We start from the raw sequence: 18,814 nt of genomic DNA, 5'->3' as shown, positions 1-18,814 counted from the left end.
TTATTAGCTACTTAGCAATAGTCTCAACCACAAAACATGATGATGACATCTGTGTGCAGCTCAAACTTTTGCCTGACAGAAATGTCCAATGAGAAAAAGTAAACTACATAGAACATACAAGAATAAATAGTTCTGCCACAACAAAATTTGGGCTTGTGATATATAAGGTCAACTTACATATTTCCTAATAAATTTAAAACATTTTAAGACCCTAGGATGTGTGAAGACCCAGAGTTAAAAGCTATTCTTCAAAAACTCTCCTTTAATCATGAGATGTAGGTCTGCCTGGAACCAGAAGTGCCAAGAAAGCCTTTTTTGTTTATATGCACACAACACCCTGGATGTTCTGGATCATAAACATTTTTTTAAAACTGGAAACTGGATAGATGAATAGAAGGAATGGATTCTGTCTTTTCTCCTCCCTTACAGAATAAACTTCCAGATTTTTCCACACAGTTTACAACAAAGTAATTGAATAAATATATCAAACACAATGGTTAAAATAAAAAAAATGAAAATGTGTAGCTCCTCAAACTGTTTATAGGACTGTACAGAGTTCCTGCATGACCAACAAAACTTATTTTTAATAAACTAAGATAATAACCTGTTGCTAAGAAACTGTTCCCTCTAAGCCAGTTGTTTTTCAAATGTCAGCCAAGTAACCATAGTGACGTTGACGACATGGTTACATGTGTTTGGGTTTTATGAGCTTTTTAGCTCAAGGAAGAAGGTGGACATAAGGTAAAAATAAAGTGGAACTTATTGCTTTTTAAAGCCACAGGAAAAGAATGAAAAACAAATAAAATATAGTAATAAATACAGAGCATAGAGAGAACTAAAACTTAGATCATGAACATTACATGATGGTGGGTGGAAACAGACCTGATGAAGGTGTTTTATCTTGGCATGAATGCTGTTTGATATCTGTGCTGTCTGGTTGTTGGTAAGTGAACTGTTGTAATTTTGCTGGATTTTTACAACTAAATTGTCATATCCCTTTAATGTTGTTGAGGTATTCTTACAGCATACTTGAGTGTTTTTTGTATAACTGAAGCACAACTCACACTAACCGCTTCAAGAATAGGAGTTTCTTCTACATGACGTGGAGTTGAATTCTCAGGAGGTTTAAACACAGGTTTGGCTTTGACTGGTGGCGGTGGATCTTTGGCCTTGGTGACACGAGGGCTGCTGTTCGGAGCCGTACTGTTGACACACAGCTGACTGATCAGACTTTTCTCATATCGCTCTCTGTTTGACGAGGACAAAACTTCCAAACGAACAAGCGGGGACCGCATTGCCTGACGAAAAATGTCCTGAGATCTACAAAGAAAAAGAGGAAAAAGAGAAAGCAAAAAAAATAGTTAAGTTTGGCGAATGAGTTTTTTGGGGGTTTTTTTTTTAAAGAAAGCAAAGGAAGTTAGCAGATGCAGTGATAATTTCATCATTCATAATAACATCCAAAGAGTACTTATCAGTTTCAGACAAGAAAATTAATTATACTGTGGGAGGGCATAACTGAATTAGGAGAAAAAAAGAGATTCAGTTAATAAATCTGATTACACATGATTAATTTAAAGAATATCCCAGATCCTTGGTACTTAAAACTTTAAGAAGTTTGATTTCTAACAACTACAAGACAGAATATCAAGGAAATTATAGTTTTAGAAACCGATCCCTTACAATTCGACTGAAACATCATCATTATGTGTGTAAAAGCTTTCCTTTTCCTCCAGATGAATTAGTAAAGGCTATTTGCAGGGCTTTTCTTTTTTATCACCTTCTCTGAGCTCAAAACCAGACAGCCACAACACCTGGACACACAGCCATTAGAAACTCATAAAGAATGAAAAAGATCATTTTGCAGGGAATTAATTTAGATCAGATCATGCTAAGCAAGTTACAGACACTACGGTGTCAGGAGCAATTGGCAATCAGCATCATTCACCGTAGATAAGCAATGGAGTAAATCCAGTTAATTAAAATTTCATTTGATTACACTCCTGTTGTTTTCCGAATAGTTTATGATGATTAGAGTCGACTTTGTTCAAAAGTCAGAAATGAAAAATTCCTCCATGAATTTGATGGAAAAATGTGAAACAGTGAAACTTTGGAAAATTGACAATTCATCTAAAGTAAACTACTATGTCATTATATACAGAATATTTACATTAAGAGTACAGTCATTTTAGCATCATGGAAAATCAAGTGTCTTAAGGCAATACTTTGCCTTATAAATATAATCTGTGCTGAGACACCATTACAATCCATACAGTGTATCAATTTTAACGTTACCCTGTGACAGAGTCTTATTCTACAGCAAAGAATAATTTGCCACAAAGAAGCTAACATCTTCCAAAAAACTAATAATAATTTTCTATTTACAAGGAAAAAAATTATATTTTCTGATTTCGAAACTGTATAAATGTGCAAGAAACAAAGTGAATTTCCCATTAATAAATGCATAAACTACATTACAGTCAGGATATTCTCTGACATTATAAAGTCAAAAATGTGTAAATAAATAAACAAACAAAAACTCTGCAAGGCCTCTAAGATTTAAGTGTTAAAATTAGGAGGTGAGAATGAAAATATTTTGTAACGCTTAATAATCTTAGTAAATTTCTAATATTTTTTGTTCATGCTAATGTCAGAGAATATCTTAGTTCTAAGGTCAGACATGTTTGTCTCAAATCATGGAACATTATCTTTTTTTTTTCTTGCAAACGTGGAAGCCATATTTGTAAGGTTGTGAACAACATCATCAACAAAACACTAGAAGTTGAACTGTAGTCATGTGACTAATTTGTGGTACTCTCTTTTCAGTCCATGGAAAAACCATTTGAACACAACACTCACTCTGCATGAGCATTTATTATTAACAACTGCTTTTGCAGTGATTTAGATTGTATTGACAGTAGAATGAAATTAGATATGAAAGCTGTGTGTTTTGTTATGAGTATGGAGACCATTGTGCTCAGATGATATCACTATTATGTCTGATTGAAAAAGGCGTGCAGCCACATTTGTGTGAAACCGATATTCTAATCAGGCAGCCTTGATAATAATCTGGCATGGACAACGGCCCTGTGTGCATTCACACAAACTTTGCTGCACAATGCTACAGCTGACTGTAGCATTCAGACTTGTTCTGACAAGTCTGAACAAAAGTATCAGTGCTCTATGTTTGTAAGTGCAAATACAGTTTAGATACAGTGCAGGTGGATCTTAAATAACACAAAATGTTGTTTTTGTTCTGTTTGATAGATTTTTGTGTTTCTCAGGCAGACAAACTACATTCAAAATCCTATTTTATTAGTCTAACATATATTTTGTATAACATATATGACCATGTGGAATGAATCTCTACTTATGGAGTGTTACTTTTAGCTATTGAATGACTGAAATAAGTTACCATACAAGTAATTTATTAAGATGCACATTTATTTATTGAACTAGGACTCCTTAATATCTGTGAATCCTAAATTTATATTGCTCAATTTACTAATAACAAAAGGAACTGGTTATCTGTGATGTGAACAAAATTTGCACTCCAGACAATTCTCCTTATATAAACTAAGAAAGTTTCCGTTTCCGGCATTTATGTTAGGCATCTGTGCTGCTTTCTTAGAAAAATAAAAATATGCAAAGTTTTTAAATCAAACAAAATGTTAGCCTCTGAGGAAAAACAGCGATAAACAGCTGCACTCACTGGCTAAATGTCTTGTCCATTAGGTCAGTGTTGTTGATTTTTACAATGCACTCATCCTCCTGGAACAAACCCTCCTTTCTTGAGCGGCTCTCTTCCTCCACACCACGGATATACAGACCAAGAGACCTGTGCCAGCAAGAGATACATAAATATGAAAAAGCTCACATTTTTCTTTAAAGCATAGCATTAATAAAGATTTGATAGAAAATTAAAAGAAAAGAACTCAAAAGTGTTTCACTAAGACTTTTTAGAGGTTGCAATCAATAGGATATGTTATGGTCAGGGCTCCTACAACAAAAAATCCCAGAAGAGTTCTGAGTTCTTTATGGTCATTTAAAATGTAAAACTCTAAAGTTCACCAGAAATTTATGGGTGATATTTACACACAGTTAGGTTTTGACAAAAAGAATCATAATAATAGTCACAAAAAAGGAGAGAAGCAAGAAAGAATAGATAGGACACAATAGAAAATGATACAAGAATGGACACAAGCAAGAAATAAAAGAAAAAAGGAATAAACTGACTAGACTGTTCTAAACTGTGTAGCAGCAACACTAAAAATTGTGTTTTCAGTGCCGAAAAAACACAAACACTAAGCTAAACAAGGAACAAAGACAGTAGCAGGTGAGTAGGCAATCAAGCACACCTTCCAAAACGCATGTGTGAAGCGAGGGATATTGCAAACATTATCTGAGCAAAAGTAACATGTGGTAAAAAGAAAATAATAATAAACAAATATATCTTCATAGAGGAGGTGATACTAATCTACAAATAAAGTTCAACTACACAAGAATAAAAAAAATCAGAGTACAAGAAAAGTGATTGTAAAATGACGAAATGAAACTGAAACAAGGTGATGAGGAAAGGAAGGAACGGACAAGAATGTGTTAAGAATGAAGATTATAAGAAGGACAGTGACAGGGTCCACAAGAGTCACGAGAACAATTATTCAAAACCATCATTCTGTCCTTTAGGAAGTTTCAAAAAAAAGAGAAAAACGGCACACAGTCCTTTTTCGTTTTGTTTTCCTTTACTTGGTAGTTCCCACTGTGTCTGCAGAGTTTATGTACCGTACTTCCAAAAGCTATTTTGTGTTTCATTGTATATCCAGAATTAGATCTTATGGGGATGTGTGCTTTTTCAGAAGAAACAGTGTGGATGAATGTACACAAAACTTACCGTCCGCTGAGAGAAGAACAGTAGGGAACAACATGAATGCCCAGAGGATTGTCCTCTCCCTGGATCTCCACCATTCTGGTTAGACTAGAGAAACACAAGTAGATGGTAGATACAAAGACAAAGCAGATAAAAAAGTATTCAACAATAATTTTATTAGACTAATGCTTTTTGCCTTTTGAACAGCACATGAGTTTCAAATGTAAAAAGTAATATGAATGTGTACACATTAAAGTAATGGTCTTCTAAGAATTTGTTTTTCAATATTTAGGACTCCAAGCAAAAGAGGACAAAAGGTAATTTGCAAATGTGAGAATATGACCATAGCCTTAAACTAATGTGTGCAAAAGCAGATATATTCACCCTTTTTTTTTCTGAATCCAAGCTGAGTTTTATGTTTCTAACAGCTAAAATTAATCTTCCATCATTGGATCTATGAGTCCACTCTCAGTACAACACTGCTTTTATGCAGTTTATTAATTCAAATCACCTACTGGTTTGTCTTCAGGCATTCATTAAGATATAAACATTTAAATGCTATATTTTTCATAACATTCATTTTTTGTGAATGCACAAGTTATAAACCGCAGAGAATTGTCTTGACTATTGATGTAGGTAAAATGCTTTCCAGATTAAATATACATATTTAATTTGGTAAATAAGTATTTGGCATTAAGTATTTGAACACCCTGCGACTTTGCAAGTTCTTCCACTTAGAAATCATGAGGAAGGGGTGTCTGAAATTTTCATCTAAGGTTCGTGTTCATTGTGAGAGACAGTCTAAAAATATATATATATAAAATCCGGAAATCACAATGTATGATTTTTTTTAAGTTTGTTAGTGTGTTACTGCTGCAAATAAGTATTTGAACACCTGTGAAAATAATGTTAATATTTGGTACAGTATCCTTTGCAATTACAGAGGTCAATCGTTTCCTTTAAATAACTTTATAAATGCAGTGTGTGCAGGTTTGCACACATTGCATTTATAAAGCTATTATGGTAGAAAAACAGAAAAATGTTTTGAATAAAAAAACAATTTTTTGAAGAAACATCTGTGCCACTATAATAAATTAGTACAATACTGTTAGAATCACCAGTAGCTTAACCCACTCAAAACAGTGGGCATGACAGTGGACAGGAAAACAAGAACATTCTCCTGTCCACAGGTAGAATCTGGTAAGCTGTTCTTACCACATTCTTGGTGATGTTGAGTGATGGTGAATGATGGTGAGGATGGTGAGTGAGGCCACTGCCTTCTCTCATTATCCTCAACAACACTGTCCATTTCCGGTTCCTATGAACCACATTTCTCATCTATTATTCGAGATAGTAATCTTTTACAGACAATTTGAGTAATAAACTGAACTTAATGCACTGTTTGATAACTAGGGTCAATTAGAAGGCATGTATGATTGGTTTAAGTTTACTTTTTTGTGAAGTGTCTTGAAATGATGTCTTGTGAAATGGTGCCATCTAAATAAACTGAATTGAATCGAATGAAAGCAAGACAGAGATCACATGTGCGCTGGCTCCGATCTAATCTCAAAGCTTGTGTCTCTTGAGCAAAAGTTTGCAAATTGTTGCACTCGATTGACTTTAGATTTCCAATGAATGCTAATACCGTACTGAAAATATGCTTTTATGAAGTACTTAATCCGTGTCTGTGGATGCAGGCCTCAGAGAAGGGAGCGCTCTACTCAATTCAAGCCTAATAAAGGCATAGACCACAGTGGATGTATGTTTGAAGAATATGTTTTGTGCCTTTCTTCTCTGTGGGTTTCTTCCTTACTTTGAATCTCTTAATGTCTCTATGTGTGGTTTGGATTATTCAAGTGTGTCTCTGCTTTACATCCTGCCTTTTAATGTGTGCGCGTGCTAAAGTCTTTGTTTGTTTGATTGGTTTATCTATCAGAGCACAGCCATTAATCCTCTCGTGACCTTCTCTCTGCTCCCAGTGTGTATGAAGGGGTGTGTGTGTCAGTGTGTGCCTTTTTAGCAAGTTTGTCTAAACTTTGTTTTGCAATCTTTCATTCATGCTAACAGTTTATTTCATGTCTGCCTCTCCCACTCTAGCCCATCCATCCATCCCTAAATCCCCATCAATTGATAGCACTACAGATGCGGATAAACTCCAGAGAGGGTTACTGATGATTGTGGGTGGTGACTGTGGAGACATGCAAAGTATGCTAGCATGTTTCCCGTCTCTCTTTCTCACACACAGACTCATAAATAGGCACACAAAGCTGAAATTGCCTCATCACAGCTTAGTAAATTTACATGAGTACAAACAGCTGCAGACATGACCGTAAAGCAGGACAGACGTTATTTTACACTCTGATTCTGCAAGTTGGACTTTTTTTAGGGCTGACACAAAACCGGTAACTAGTCTGTGACTACAATAATACTTACACTATCCAGGCAGTACAAGCAACTATTACTAATTCTTCAATACCCCAAGGACCAGAAATAAACACCAAACAACATTAAGAGGAAAATGAAGTAGTACCATGGACCGTCAAGTGAACCATAACACACATTTTATGAATTACTAATACTGTCATCGCTTTTGAAGCATGTCAGTGCCAGTACAAATCTTGATTTTGAGAACATGATAAAGCTCTTAAATGTGTAAGCAATGAAACCCTAAAAAAAATACCAAACTTATTCCACTATAAACTTACTCAGTTTATAGTGTAGTGGTGTTAAATATCTAAATGCGATTATCTGTCCAGTACACTGTAACTAAAAACATTTGTCAAGTAATACCAATAGTAGTGTACAGAAGTTGTATGCTTCTTCAGTCAAAACAAACCATAATGCACTGCAGGCAGAGTCAAACTAATGCTAATCTTAACATGCTATTGCTAACATTCCAAGCTATTTATTGTTATATTAAGAGGTCTTGAAAATGCCCAAGTAACTGTCATTACTGTCACAACTGTCACAACTCTTACGCACATTGACTCTGTGTCAGCCCGAGCTTGAGGATTTGAGTGATTATTAAGAAAGTGGAAACCAAAACCACATTTCAAGTTTATTTTGGTGATGTCTACATCATAGATATGTCAAAATATTGACATATTTTCATTTTACCCAACTCCTCTTTTCTGATTAATTAAATTCATGTTACAACTCAACATTTGCTTGGAATAAGACATTCCAAGCGTCACACTTGGGTAATAGTTATTATTTTCATACAGAACAGTAAAAAAAAAAAGAGCAAGAACCCAGATACTAGCAGCTATGATAAGTTCCCTCCATAGGGTAGCTTAACTCAGTCTTGTGGGAGCTGCTCGTTGTTATAAGTCCATTGCTGTGGTTTAGGCATTGGATGGACGGATGGTTACTACTCATTGGCACCTTGTTGTTGTGGTCTATTTTCATCACTATAGTGACATGAGACGTTCATGTATTAGGCAGAGCCCTAAATACAGGCAACACATCCTTAAATCACAGTGTCAATTTAAAATAATAACTGAAAAAAAGGAGGTAGGAATCAGAGAAGCTTTAGAAATGAAACAGTGAGTGAGGGAGAGAGGAGGCGCTGAATTAATTAGACAAGGCTAATAAAAAGAATTATTATGAGCAGGAAAATAACATGCACCCCTCCCTTTATCTCTTCCCGCTGCTGCGCCTCTGATCTCCACCTACTACACACAAACACACACATACACAAAAGCAATTGAGATCCATCTGCATTTCCTTTTTCTTCCTTTATATTTTTTTTGTGAAAGATGTTTGACAGGCTGCATCAATGCAAATACTGAAGTGGGGTTGAGAGAGGGAGCAACAAAACGGGTGAGACTTGAGAAAAGAGACACGAAGCGCAATGAATGAATAGGAGGGAGAAAAAGGAGCTGTATGCACAGAGAGCAGGACAGAGCGAGGCAAAGAGAGATGAAGAGAGCAGGTGTTCTCTTTATCCAGCTGCCACTTTACCGATCCTGCCTATGAAAGACCGAAACACTGAAGAGAAATGAAAAAAGAGGATATGCATCACCAAACCACTCTCTTTGCACCAATGCATTTCACTCGCTCATTACTATTCTTATCAATGTATTTCTCTTTTTTATGGCTCTCTAAGTGCACAGATGTAAAGATAAAAGTTTGCACAAGACTAAATGTTAGTAAGAAAATATACAATACAAAAACAAATACTCATTGCAGGAATTGACTAAATAATTGAGAGCACATTATTACATTATAAAAGTTTTATTTTGAGTATTCTTTCATTCAAATCTTCTGAAGAACCCTTAACTGAAAAAGTCGAGGAGAAATGCAAGCAACAGAATTGAAAATTAACAGACTGGAGCACACATAAAGAGAAGAAAATTACTAGATCCGGGTTTAAGTATAACCACAATAAGATCTTTTATCACAGTTGATGACTAAATCTATTAAAGCACAAAACACCAAAGATGTATAGCTGGTCTCAAAGAACAAAATGCTTTTTAAATCTTGTTTGTTTTGTGCAACCAGTGGAACCTATTTACCTGTTCACCTCTCGCCTTCTAAATCACCTTCAATACAGTGCCTGACTCACAAAGAAATATAGTGAAAACGCCATTTCAATAAACCAATTTGAAGTAAATCTGTTTCCCTGTATGAAAAAGGCCGTTTTGATTTATGCGTAATGAGTTCTTTGTGGCACATGTGGTGTGGTTAAAATAATGATTAGCCATTACTGTACGTTCGAAGGTGTAGAAATACTCTCTCGCAAACACAAAGGGGACCACAGTGTGCGTGAAAACAACGCACACCACACAAAAAAACACACATTTATTTAACTCCTGCTTTGCTGTTCTAGTATTTATGACTACATTCCTGCCTTCATTTTGGACTTTTTTTTGTGCAATTTCAAGGATCGTTTCCCTGGTGACCACAAAAACCATTACATCACTTTTACATTACTCACAGCTGGGATAGTTCTTATTAGATTAGACTATGTGTGCGTGAAAGGATATGTGTAAAAAGAAAAGTTAGAGGGAAAATGACACAAATGGGAGTTGGCAACTACTTTTGTAATAACCTTTGTATTTTCTACACTGTACTGCTCAGTAACAGAGATGGTAATGGAACTGAAAAGGTTTCTATTTAGTTAGCTTAGCTATTGATTTGGCTGTCAGAATTGTCTATTAAGGAAACAAATAAGTTGATAATGGCACAGCAGAAAAGTAGGGGGAAAAAATTGCTGCGAACAACTTTCATAGATAGTGCTGATATGTCTGTGTCCTTCTTTGAGCATGAGATGATACATAGGAAGACTAAAGAGGGTCTCTGTGAGGTAAGTTCAATTCATTACTCAAATAATCATAATATTGTGTTCAATAAATAGTTATTTATTCACAACTATTTTATTACAGAATGCACGTAAAACATCAAGACAAAACATTTTTATTGATTGAGCTCAGGGTGTCAGACGAAAAAGGGATAGCAAGCATTAGCATGAGCTAATCCGTTAGCAGCAGTAGTTTATGAATTCAGCAGCTCAAATCAGAAACATTTACAACTCAACAAAGAAAAACCAAATACAATTGAATTTGTTGGAAATAATCTTAATTAAGGAATGACATGAAACTAGCAAAATGTCAAATATTTATAATAAAACATTAAAAAAAAAACTCAAGGAAAACCCTTAGGTCTGAACAATGTGGACACCTAAAGCTTACAAATGCAGCTTATATTCAGGCATGCTCAACAGTCTGTAAACTATGGCAAATGGGCCACACTTGTTCAATTTTAGTGAACTGCAATCCAGAATCACACAGCATTTTGGGGGTTGTAGGCAAAGGAATGACTTTAGCTCCTCAACCGCTCATAACCAGATAAGCCAAGTTGGTGGCATTGACTAACTCACTCTTTGGTTACCTAGCAATAACTTGTTGAGTAACTTGCACAGCATCAGTTTAAGGTTTCACCAACATGCCATATAACTGTTTAAAACGAATCAACAGCGAGGAGTGAAAACTGTGGATAAAAAAGGAAAGGTCACATCACCAGTTTGGAAGTATTTCAGATATTTAAAACCAATCAATAATTATCGGCATGGACTGATATAAATGCCATGAGAATCACACTGACGCGGCAAATTTGTGTGCGTGGTCCAACGTTTCCTTCTGCCATGTGTATCGTGCGCGTATATCAGGTACAGGTTTTGACTGTGCCTTCCGATAATACCCTGCCAGCCTCACACGCACACTTCCTCAGTCTCTTTCATTGTTGCTCAAAACGTCACTTTTGTCTCGCTCTTGAGCTTGTGCTGTTAATTTCATCTCGCAGCAGTCCAGTCTTTGAAAGATTAGAGCCGTATAACAGCTGCATCAAAGTGCTTAGAGCGTATGAAGAAGAAACGGTATATAGTCCGGAAATGAGATACATTGCATCAAGCTCAGTTTCTATGTTTAGGTCAAGTAATCTAAAGAGAACTTATAAAGCTGTAGAAGTAGGCGTTTTTGTATTGGCATCATTTTTTTAAGAATAGAACTAGACCAACTCAAAGGCCATATGACAATGTAAAATCAAAGCTTTGCCAAGTGGTAGAAGGAGCACTTCAATTTTTGCTCTAACAAAGCTAAAATGAGAATATCTGACATGTGACACAAGGTGCAAGCAAACATTACAGCCGCACTCTGGTTATTGTTAAATAGATTTTCTATAGTTAGTTTCTCTTTTGTAGCACATAGTAACTGCATGACTTCCCCTTGTGTCTAAATGTAGGATCCAGCTCCAAAGAGCCTTGTGTCTCTCATGGATAGGAACAAAAAAGCCCCTCAGAGACACAGGGCATCCTGCAACCCAGAACTTAATTAAGCAACATTCATTAGTTTGTGCATTTAAAAATAGCAGATGCAACTGTGTTTATCTTTGAGACCATGTGTTTATGGCAGTCTAAGCATATCTTTGTGCCTTTTATGTGTGTGTGTGTGTGTGTGAGCCCCTGACCCTGTTTTGGCAGTCTTTTGTAGTTAGCTAATGATGGAGTTTTTAACAGTAAATATATCTCCAACAGCCTTGATCTGGATTAGAAAACAGCTTTAATGAAGAGAAAGTGGGACAGAGGCACACTCATGAAAACCAATGAACATGGATGTTGCACAAACAAAACCTTCTCATTGGACAAAAACACTCATTTCAGACAAACAAACGTAATGGTTTGGCACATTATCGGGATAAATTACTAGCAAAGCAGATGAAGACAAAATCAGTACAGATGAGGACCACAAGAGGATTTACAGAAAGAAATCAGCTGAAACTCTTTTGATAGTAATCAGTTTTATCTTTTGTTTTCTGTGCTTTCAATCAGAATGCTTTTCTTTTTTTCTCCAGATCAAAATTTTAATTTCTCATTCATCATTGATCGATGCAGAAAAAAAGGCACTGACCTGCCACTGAAGATGTTTTTGACTGGAGCTCGTTCTATCCCTCTAGGCCCCTCCACTTCAGCACCGGCTGCCTGCAGAGCACACACACAAACACACACCCCCACACACACAACATGTGTCTTATTAGTCAGCCAGTGGCTGGGAATTTTTAACACTTAACAATAGCAGGGAATCAGTCAAAAGAAGAGATTACACAAATTTTAAGAAATGTGACTGAATAAAAAAAAAAAAGATGTAAGCAGCTGCAAGAAAATCAAAGAAGCTCCAGTGTTTTGATTTTAACCTTAATGAATTTCGTTTGAAATTCTGAACCCAACAGTTAAATTTTTATAACTAAAAATTGACTGGAACACAAAGGGAGAAAAATAAATAAATATGTGAAGTGATGAGAAGAAGATGCTAATTTGATCAACAGATGAAGCACTAATTAATTTTTGAAGGCAAGCAGACGGTCTTGTTAAGCAGTAATAAATAAGAGTATTAGTGGGCATGGCAACCAAATGTAAAAGGAAGAAAGGTATTATTTTTCCACAATATAGTATGATTTATTACAAACCAATTATAGCAGTTCTGAAGTCAATCCAACATATCTGAAACATTTATTTCTTTTATTCACTTGATTTGTTATATACGTAGCTCCCTCTCAATAAATTAGATCATTAAAATACTACTTTTAATTATATTATTACTCTTATAAAATATTATTTTTATTACTTAAGTTTAAAAGTAATAAAAAGAATGGTAGAAATGTGGTCTCAAGCAAATGGAGCTGATACAGTTAGATAAGATTTTCAATTACAAATTCATACCTTCCAGAATGAAAGAAACCAGCTACAACACTGGATATTTTTCTTTTATTAGCTATGTTTTATTGCTCTTGTTTTAGCATCACAGTATCTAGGGCCATAAACATCCAACAACTTTTTATGTACTTACAAATTAATTAAACTTAGCAAATACAGTATGATATTACGATACAGAACTCAAAAAGAGTCAACCCCAATGGTTAGGAAATTTTTACAACTTCCTTTTATTAGGATAAAATTGAGCCTTTGTCACCTCTGTATCAGCTCCTTTGATCTGATCATTTTAAATGTAAAACAAATTGTTGAAAGTGCAATATGGCTATTTCAACTTTACAGCGGCACAAAGATTTTTGAATCAAAAAGATCAAATAAATTCCTCTGCAGTACAAAGATAAACATGCTTCGAATTATAAGGATATTTAATTCATATTAGAAATTCCAGATTTACACATAAACAAATATGCAACTATCACAGGGTCATCTCAGAGTAGGCGTACACCCCGGCCACACATTTGCGTAAACATATGGAGGCGAACACACAGGTCAATAAGGTTCTGTGTTAGTAGATGCCTCTAATGGATTCAAAACATGACCTTCAACCTTTTACCCCCGCCATCCTACCCACCCATATGACCCATTCTGACAACTTCAGAAGGAAATATCAGAGAAAAGAGAAAGAATGAAACAGCAAACTGAGTCAAGAATCAAATACACAGCAGATGTAAAGAGATGTAGGAGGGCAAGATGAAACCTAATAAAGACCGACGGCCAGTGCAGTAAACATATGTTAAAGATTTAGTGGATTGGAAATTAATTGGTCTGGTCTGGCTGTTAATGCTGTCATTTGAGCTTAATTAGTAAAAAGATGACAGGTGACATTAATTATCCCAACCTCACTGTCATGACAGTCACTCATATATTAATTGCAGAGCTACTGGTGCTTAATTGTGTGTCTCATTTAATGAATGAATGCAGAAATAGTTTCGCTGCATCATTCTCTCTATGAAAGAACAACATATTAATTACAAAGGCCAGCAATGCCTGTAACTTATTAAAGGGCAATTTAAAGCAAGTAAATGAATCTGAACGAACAAATGTGCCTCATTATTCACATAAACATTTGAGCGATTTCATAAAACACAGACCAATTACAGTTACTGAACTTCTTGTAGAAAGGGCAGCAACAAAAGTTGCACCTTGTACAAATTTTTGTGTTAAAGATAATACATTGGTTTTCAAATTAAGATAAGAGCAATATTAATATCATTACATGTTGTAGCAATTTGTACACTTTGCACCAAAAAGTGTGGCGTAGGATGGTGAACGTCTAAGTTAATTTTAATGGTGTGAAGAAGGTAAATGTAACAAAAGAAACAAAAAAGAGACAACTACTTGCCCCAGAAAGCCTCAATGAATTGAAGCAAAGTTGTAAAGAAGAGTGGGCAAAAAAAAGTACTCCACAATTTTGAAGAAAACTAAGACATACAAAAAACCAGTAGTTCAATTTTACATGCTATGGGAGGTTATACAAGATATTTTATTATGGAGTGTACCAAACGTTTCCTATAAAAGTACTGACATATGCCGAACCCTTCATTTTCCCAATAACTATAACATAAAGATAGAGCGCCACGGTAAACAAACCATGGGTTTCACCAAAATGTAGAAAATAGGTATAATAAACAGAGATTAAAAGACCTTATACTTTAAGAAAGCAAAATAAAACCAAATTAAATAAAGATTTATGTAACATACTGAGAGGGAAAGCTATGAAAAAAATAATACATCATCTGTCAAGATTTGACATCTTAATCAATACCTTTGAACATTAGTGGCCCTCCAAAAACTGAAGGACAGAAAAGCAAGATTTTCATTTTTACTCTATGATTAATAATCCTGCGTTAAGTAACTACTGCTCGTGTATAATAAATGGGCTGCAAGCATTTATTATTCTTGGTCCAATTTAATAATTGCTCAAAGTGGATAAAAAGACCAAACTATTAGTGATATTACTAATTAGTAAATGACCAATCAGCCAAAGTGTTCCCTGAAAATGCTCCAAGGGCAAGTATGATAAATTTTGGAATGCTGGCTTTGCATTTTTTCCATTTATACTGCATGCATAGTTTCTATTTGTATGTTTATCTATATGAAAGTCATAACCTGAAGATAAGCGGTGAAAATATGATTAATGAATGAAATGTGTTTATTTGTAGTAGTTTGCACCTGAGTCACAGTTTTATAATAGATGGTAATAAAAAAAAATATTTGAGCTCCATTGTCTATTATAACATATTAAAATGTACAGAAAGGACTGTTTTTTTTAAATCAATGTCACAGAGGGCAGATGGTATAATAACCTTGCAGAAAAGTTACATCCTGTCATTGTAATGCAGTATTAAAAACAAAGCTTTATCACACAATCAATATCTTTTACTATTTACAGATTCTAATAAAATCAATACTCTGCTAAGCTTCAAATTTCAAATTGTTTTATGCAAAAATGCAAATGTAGATTGGATGAAATAATGTCAACAGCAACCATTCAGGGTAACACACAAGTCAAGTACATGCATATGAACCACCCACAGAAACAAATGCAGGTGTAGCATGACAAATAAGTGCTCTGCTGCCTTCTTAGCCCCAAAGGTACTCTGTGCATAAGTAACAACTCCTTGTCTAACTATCACATTACCAACCACCTTGTGTATCTGTATTTCTTTGACCTTACTTGTGTGTTTTTAAATCTACAATACGATACAAGCAAAAATCCCTACTGCATTTATTTGCAAGTTTAAACAAGAATTGTTCGGACTGTAGGACTTAATCTTTTAGAGATTAAAACTACGTAAAGTAAGTTGCAAGTGAGTAGGAGAAAAGACAGACAGAAAGAAGAAAGACAGAAAATTACTGCAAAAAGAGTACTTTCTTCCCTTCTCTGCTCTCACCAAAAGGCCAAGTGACAATTTGAACAATTACCCTGGAGCCATTACCTCTGCTGGAACCTGACTGGTTGGGAACAGCCAGATGAGTGAGTGAGTGATGGGTGTGTGGGAGGGGGTGCACATACCAGGATGTGGATGCATGAGGTAAGGGAGAAAAAGTAACAGCAAGATAAAAAAAAACTTGTATAAAGAGAAAAAAAATGTTTTTTATTTATTTACAGCAGATGCTTCTCCAAAGTCATTTACTGCATCGACACTTATGTGGTGGTTGTTACAGCACAGCAGGTGTGAGAGTGAAAAGCAAAGACAGCAGGAAGATTTGAGACACTGAAGGCCATCAAGCAGGCAGAAAGCTGTTGGAAAAAGAAAAGAGACTATTTTCTTTTTTTGCTTTTAAGTTTTAATAATTAGACAAATTTTAACAATTTAACAACAGTTTTATAATAAAACTCTGACTCAGGTGCAAGGTACTAGCACCTTGCACCTGGGGGATATGAGGAAAATCTAATATCCTGATATATTTTTGCTATATCACGATACATATCACGATACTCTTAAATGAGCTCCAATGTTATTTTAAACTATACTCCTTGCAGCATGATGTCACCCACACAAGTTCCTGCACCCATTTCCCTGCTAGACTTAAATGTAGCCTCATATAAAAAGGGATGCTGTGTTTTGCTATGAACTGTCTACACTATGACTGGATAACAAGGTGAGAAATAAATTTTAACTTAGAAAAGAAAATAGCAAGGGAGAAGGAAGTAGTTCAGTTATGCTTGACTTTGACAAACTTAACATATAGATGTGTTGTGGAATAAGGTGTGTTTTGGTTCAGCTTAAAAATAAAAAGGCGACCAACACACAAACTGACAGAGCATCAATAAAGCAGGTGTTTAAATTAGCTAATCGACCACCGCTGTGTTAGCGTGGCTAATGGTAGCGTTGGCTAATCTACCACAGTGATCACATATTAATAATCGCAAAATACACATCAAGTCTAAAAGCATAAAACTGTAGCAAACTGAATGTTCTGCTCTATGTGGGGGGTAATGTTTGAGTGTTTTTGGTTCCGATTCTGGTTTTGAATCCTAATACCTAAAGTTGCGTGGCTGTCAGTTGCTATGGCAACGAGTCTGCATAAAGCCAACAGAGAACAGAAAAAAGAATGAATGGTTTTGAGTTATTATTCCCATTGTATATCACTAAACAAATCATACCTACATCTCCAGGTTTCACTTTAACGAAATAGTTCCGCCGCAGCAGCGTGGCTATGAATGGCATGTAAAAGAATAGTCTGATTAGGCGGTGAAATAAATTTGTGATACAACCTTTTGTCGTAATAGTTTTATAACGTATTATGCAAATTACCTCATTTTGTTCAACATCCTCCATATAAAATCCAAACCACTGCCAAATTATTGATTCAGCGCTGTTTCTCTTCGGAATTAAACGACTTTATCTGATTCCTCTTCAGTTACCGTCTCATCCACCTGCTCTCGCTGTCACCATGTTGTTTGTTTTCTCCATGCAGCGTGATTGGTAGAAAGTTTTCAGGTTGGGAGGGGGAGGGACTAGTGATGCATTCATAAAGTGTCGGATAAACCATACTCACAGTGAATTTGACGGTGAAAGTGTATTATTTGAACGACAATTTATACTGGATGGCTGCGATATAGCCATTTTAACTATCGTGAATTGAAAATATCGTGATAAATCGAGTATACTCGATACATCACCCAGCCCTACAAGGTACCGCAAAGTTTTGCTAGCAACAGTAGGTTTTAGATCCACAAAGATGAAGCTGTTGGATTTAAAATTCAAGAGAGCCACAACATGTTTGTTCTAGAAGATTAATGGCTACTCCTATTGAAAAACATATTTTTTTCCAAATATTAATGTGTTTTTTTTTTCTTTCAAGATAGACATTATGTTTTCACATGCAACATGTTTGACTAGTGAAAGGCGTTGTAAGAATTAGTGCTAAGTTATTAAGAACCAAGAGTTCAAAGAAGGATTGCTGCAGAGGTGTTGAAGGAAAGTTGTAACTAACAATTGGTACGCCTACTGGCTGGTTTTGAGATCTTCCTTTCTGCAGGTTCAGTTTATGTTTGAAAAGTTATTTCTAGATGTTAATAAATAATATTATTAAACATTTCATTCAATTATAAAGGATTTCATTGTTTTGGATTCTTGTTTGACAAAAGAAAGGTGAATATTGTGTTTCAAATTCACAATTCCTCACATTCATTGTAAATTTTGTAGAAAAACACACAACCTTACTAATAATGTTTTCAGACAATTAATTCATGCCATCACTCTATAATTTAGAGGGTAAGAAGTCAAGGAAATTCAGGTACCCCAAGGTCAGAAGGAGAAGGCAAATATCATTCACCAGTGAGTTCTGAATCTCTTTCCGGTGAGACGTAACTGGAAAACCTCCATCAGAATGCATCTAAATCTCCTCCACTTACTCCCTTTAACATGAAGGCGTTCAAGCTCTAATCTAAGGTCTCAAGGAAAGATTATGAAGATTATTTCTAAGATTAAGCCAAGGTGCTATAAGTACAAAACTCATTTCAGCTTCTTGTGTCCAAGATGTCATTCTTTTGGTGATTATTAATATTTCATGACTGCAGGTAAAGGCTATACAGTAAAAAGGACCAGTAAATCTTTTCCCAGTTCTTTCTTCTACACAAAAGTCATTTTCAATTTTACTTAAGCATCTCACACTGTCTTAGACTATATTCACACCGGAGGTAAACATGCTAAATTTTTATAAAGAATCAAGAA

General features: G+C 35.3%; 1 protein-coding gene across 5 annotated transcripts in view; it reads right to left on the bottom strand.

Annotated features, from left to right (window-relative positions):
- LOC102234947 (partitioning defective 3 homolog B) overlaps positions 1 to 18,814 on the bottom strand; it is a 211,369-nt gene that overhangs the window by 141,578 nt on the left and 50,977 nt on the right. For 4 of the 5 annotated variants that reach the window (XM_023337170.1, XM_014469594.2, XM_023337171.1 and 1 more), the window contains 4 exons: positions 12,271 to 12,341; positions 4,889 to 4,972; positions 3,710 to 3,835; positions 1,065 to 1,320 (listed from right to left, as the gene is read on the bottom strand). In XM_023337170.1, coding sequence (XP_023192938.1) covers positions 1,065 to 1,320; positions 3,710 to 3,835; positions 4,889 to 4,972; positions 12,271 to 12,341 — 537 coding nt within the window. The remainder of the gene's footprint in view (positions 1 to 1,064; positions 1,321 to 3,709; positions 3,836 to 4,888; positions 4,973 to 12,270; positions 12,342 to 18,814) is intronic. The other variant, XM_023337169.1, reaches the window with a different exon arrangement.

This window comes from Xiphophorus maculatus, chromosome 7 (genome assembly GCF_002775205.1).
Source record: "Xiphophorus maculatus strain JP 163 A chromosome 7, X_maculatus-5.0-male, whole genome shotgun sequence".
NCBI classification, from domain to species: Eukaryota; Metazoa; Chordata; class Actinopteri; order Cyprinodontiformes; family Poeciliidae; genus Xiphophorus; species Xiphophorus maculatus.
This window is presented reverse-complemented; position numbering and strand designations above follow the sequence as displayed.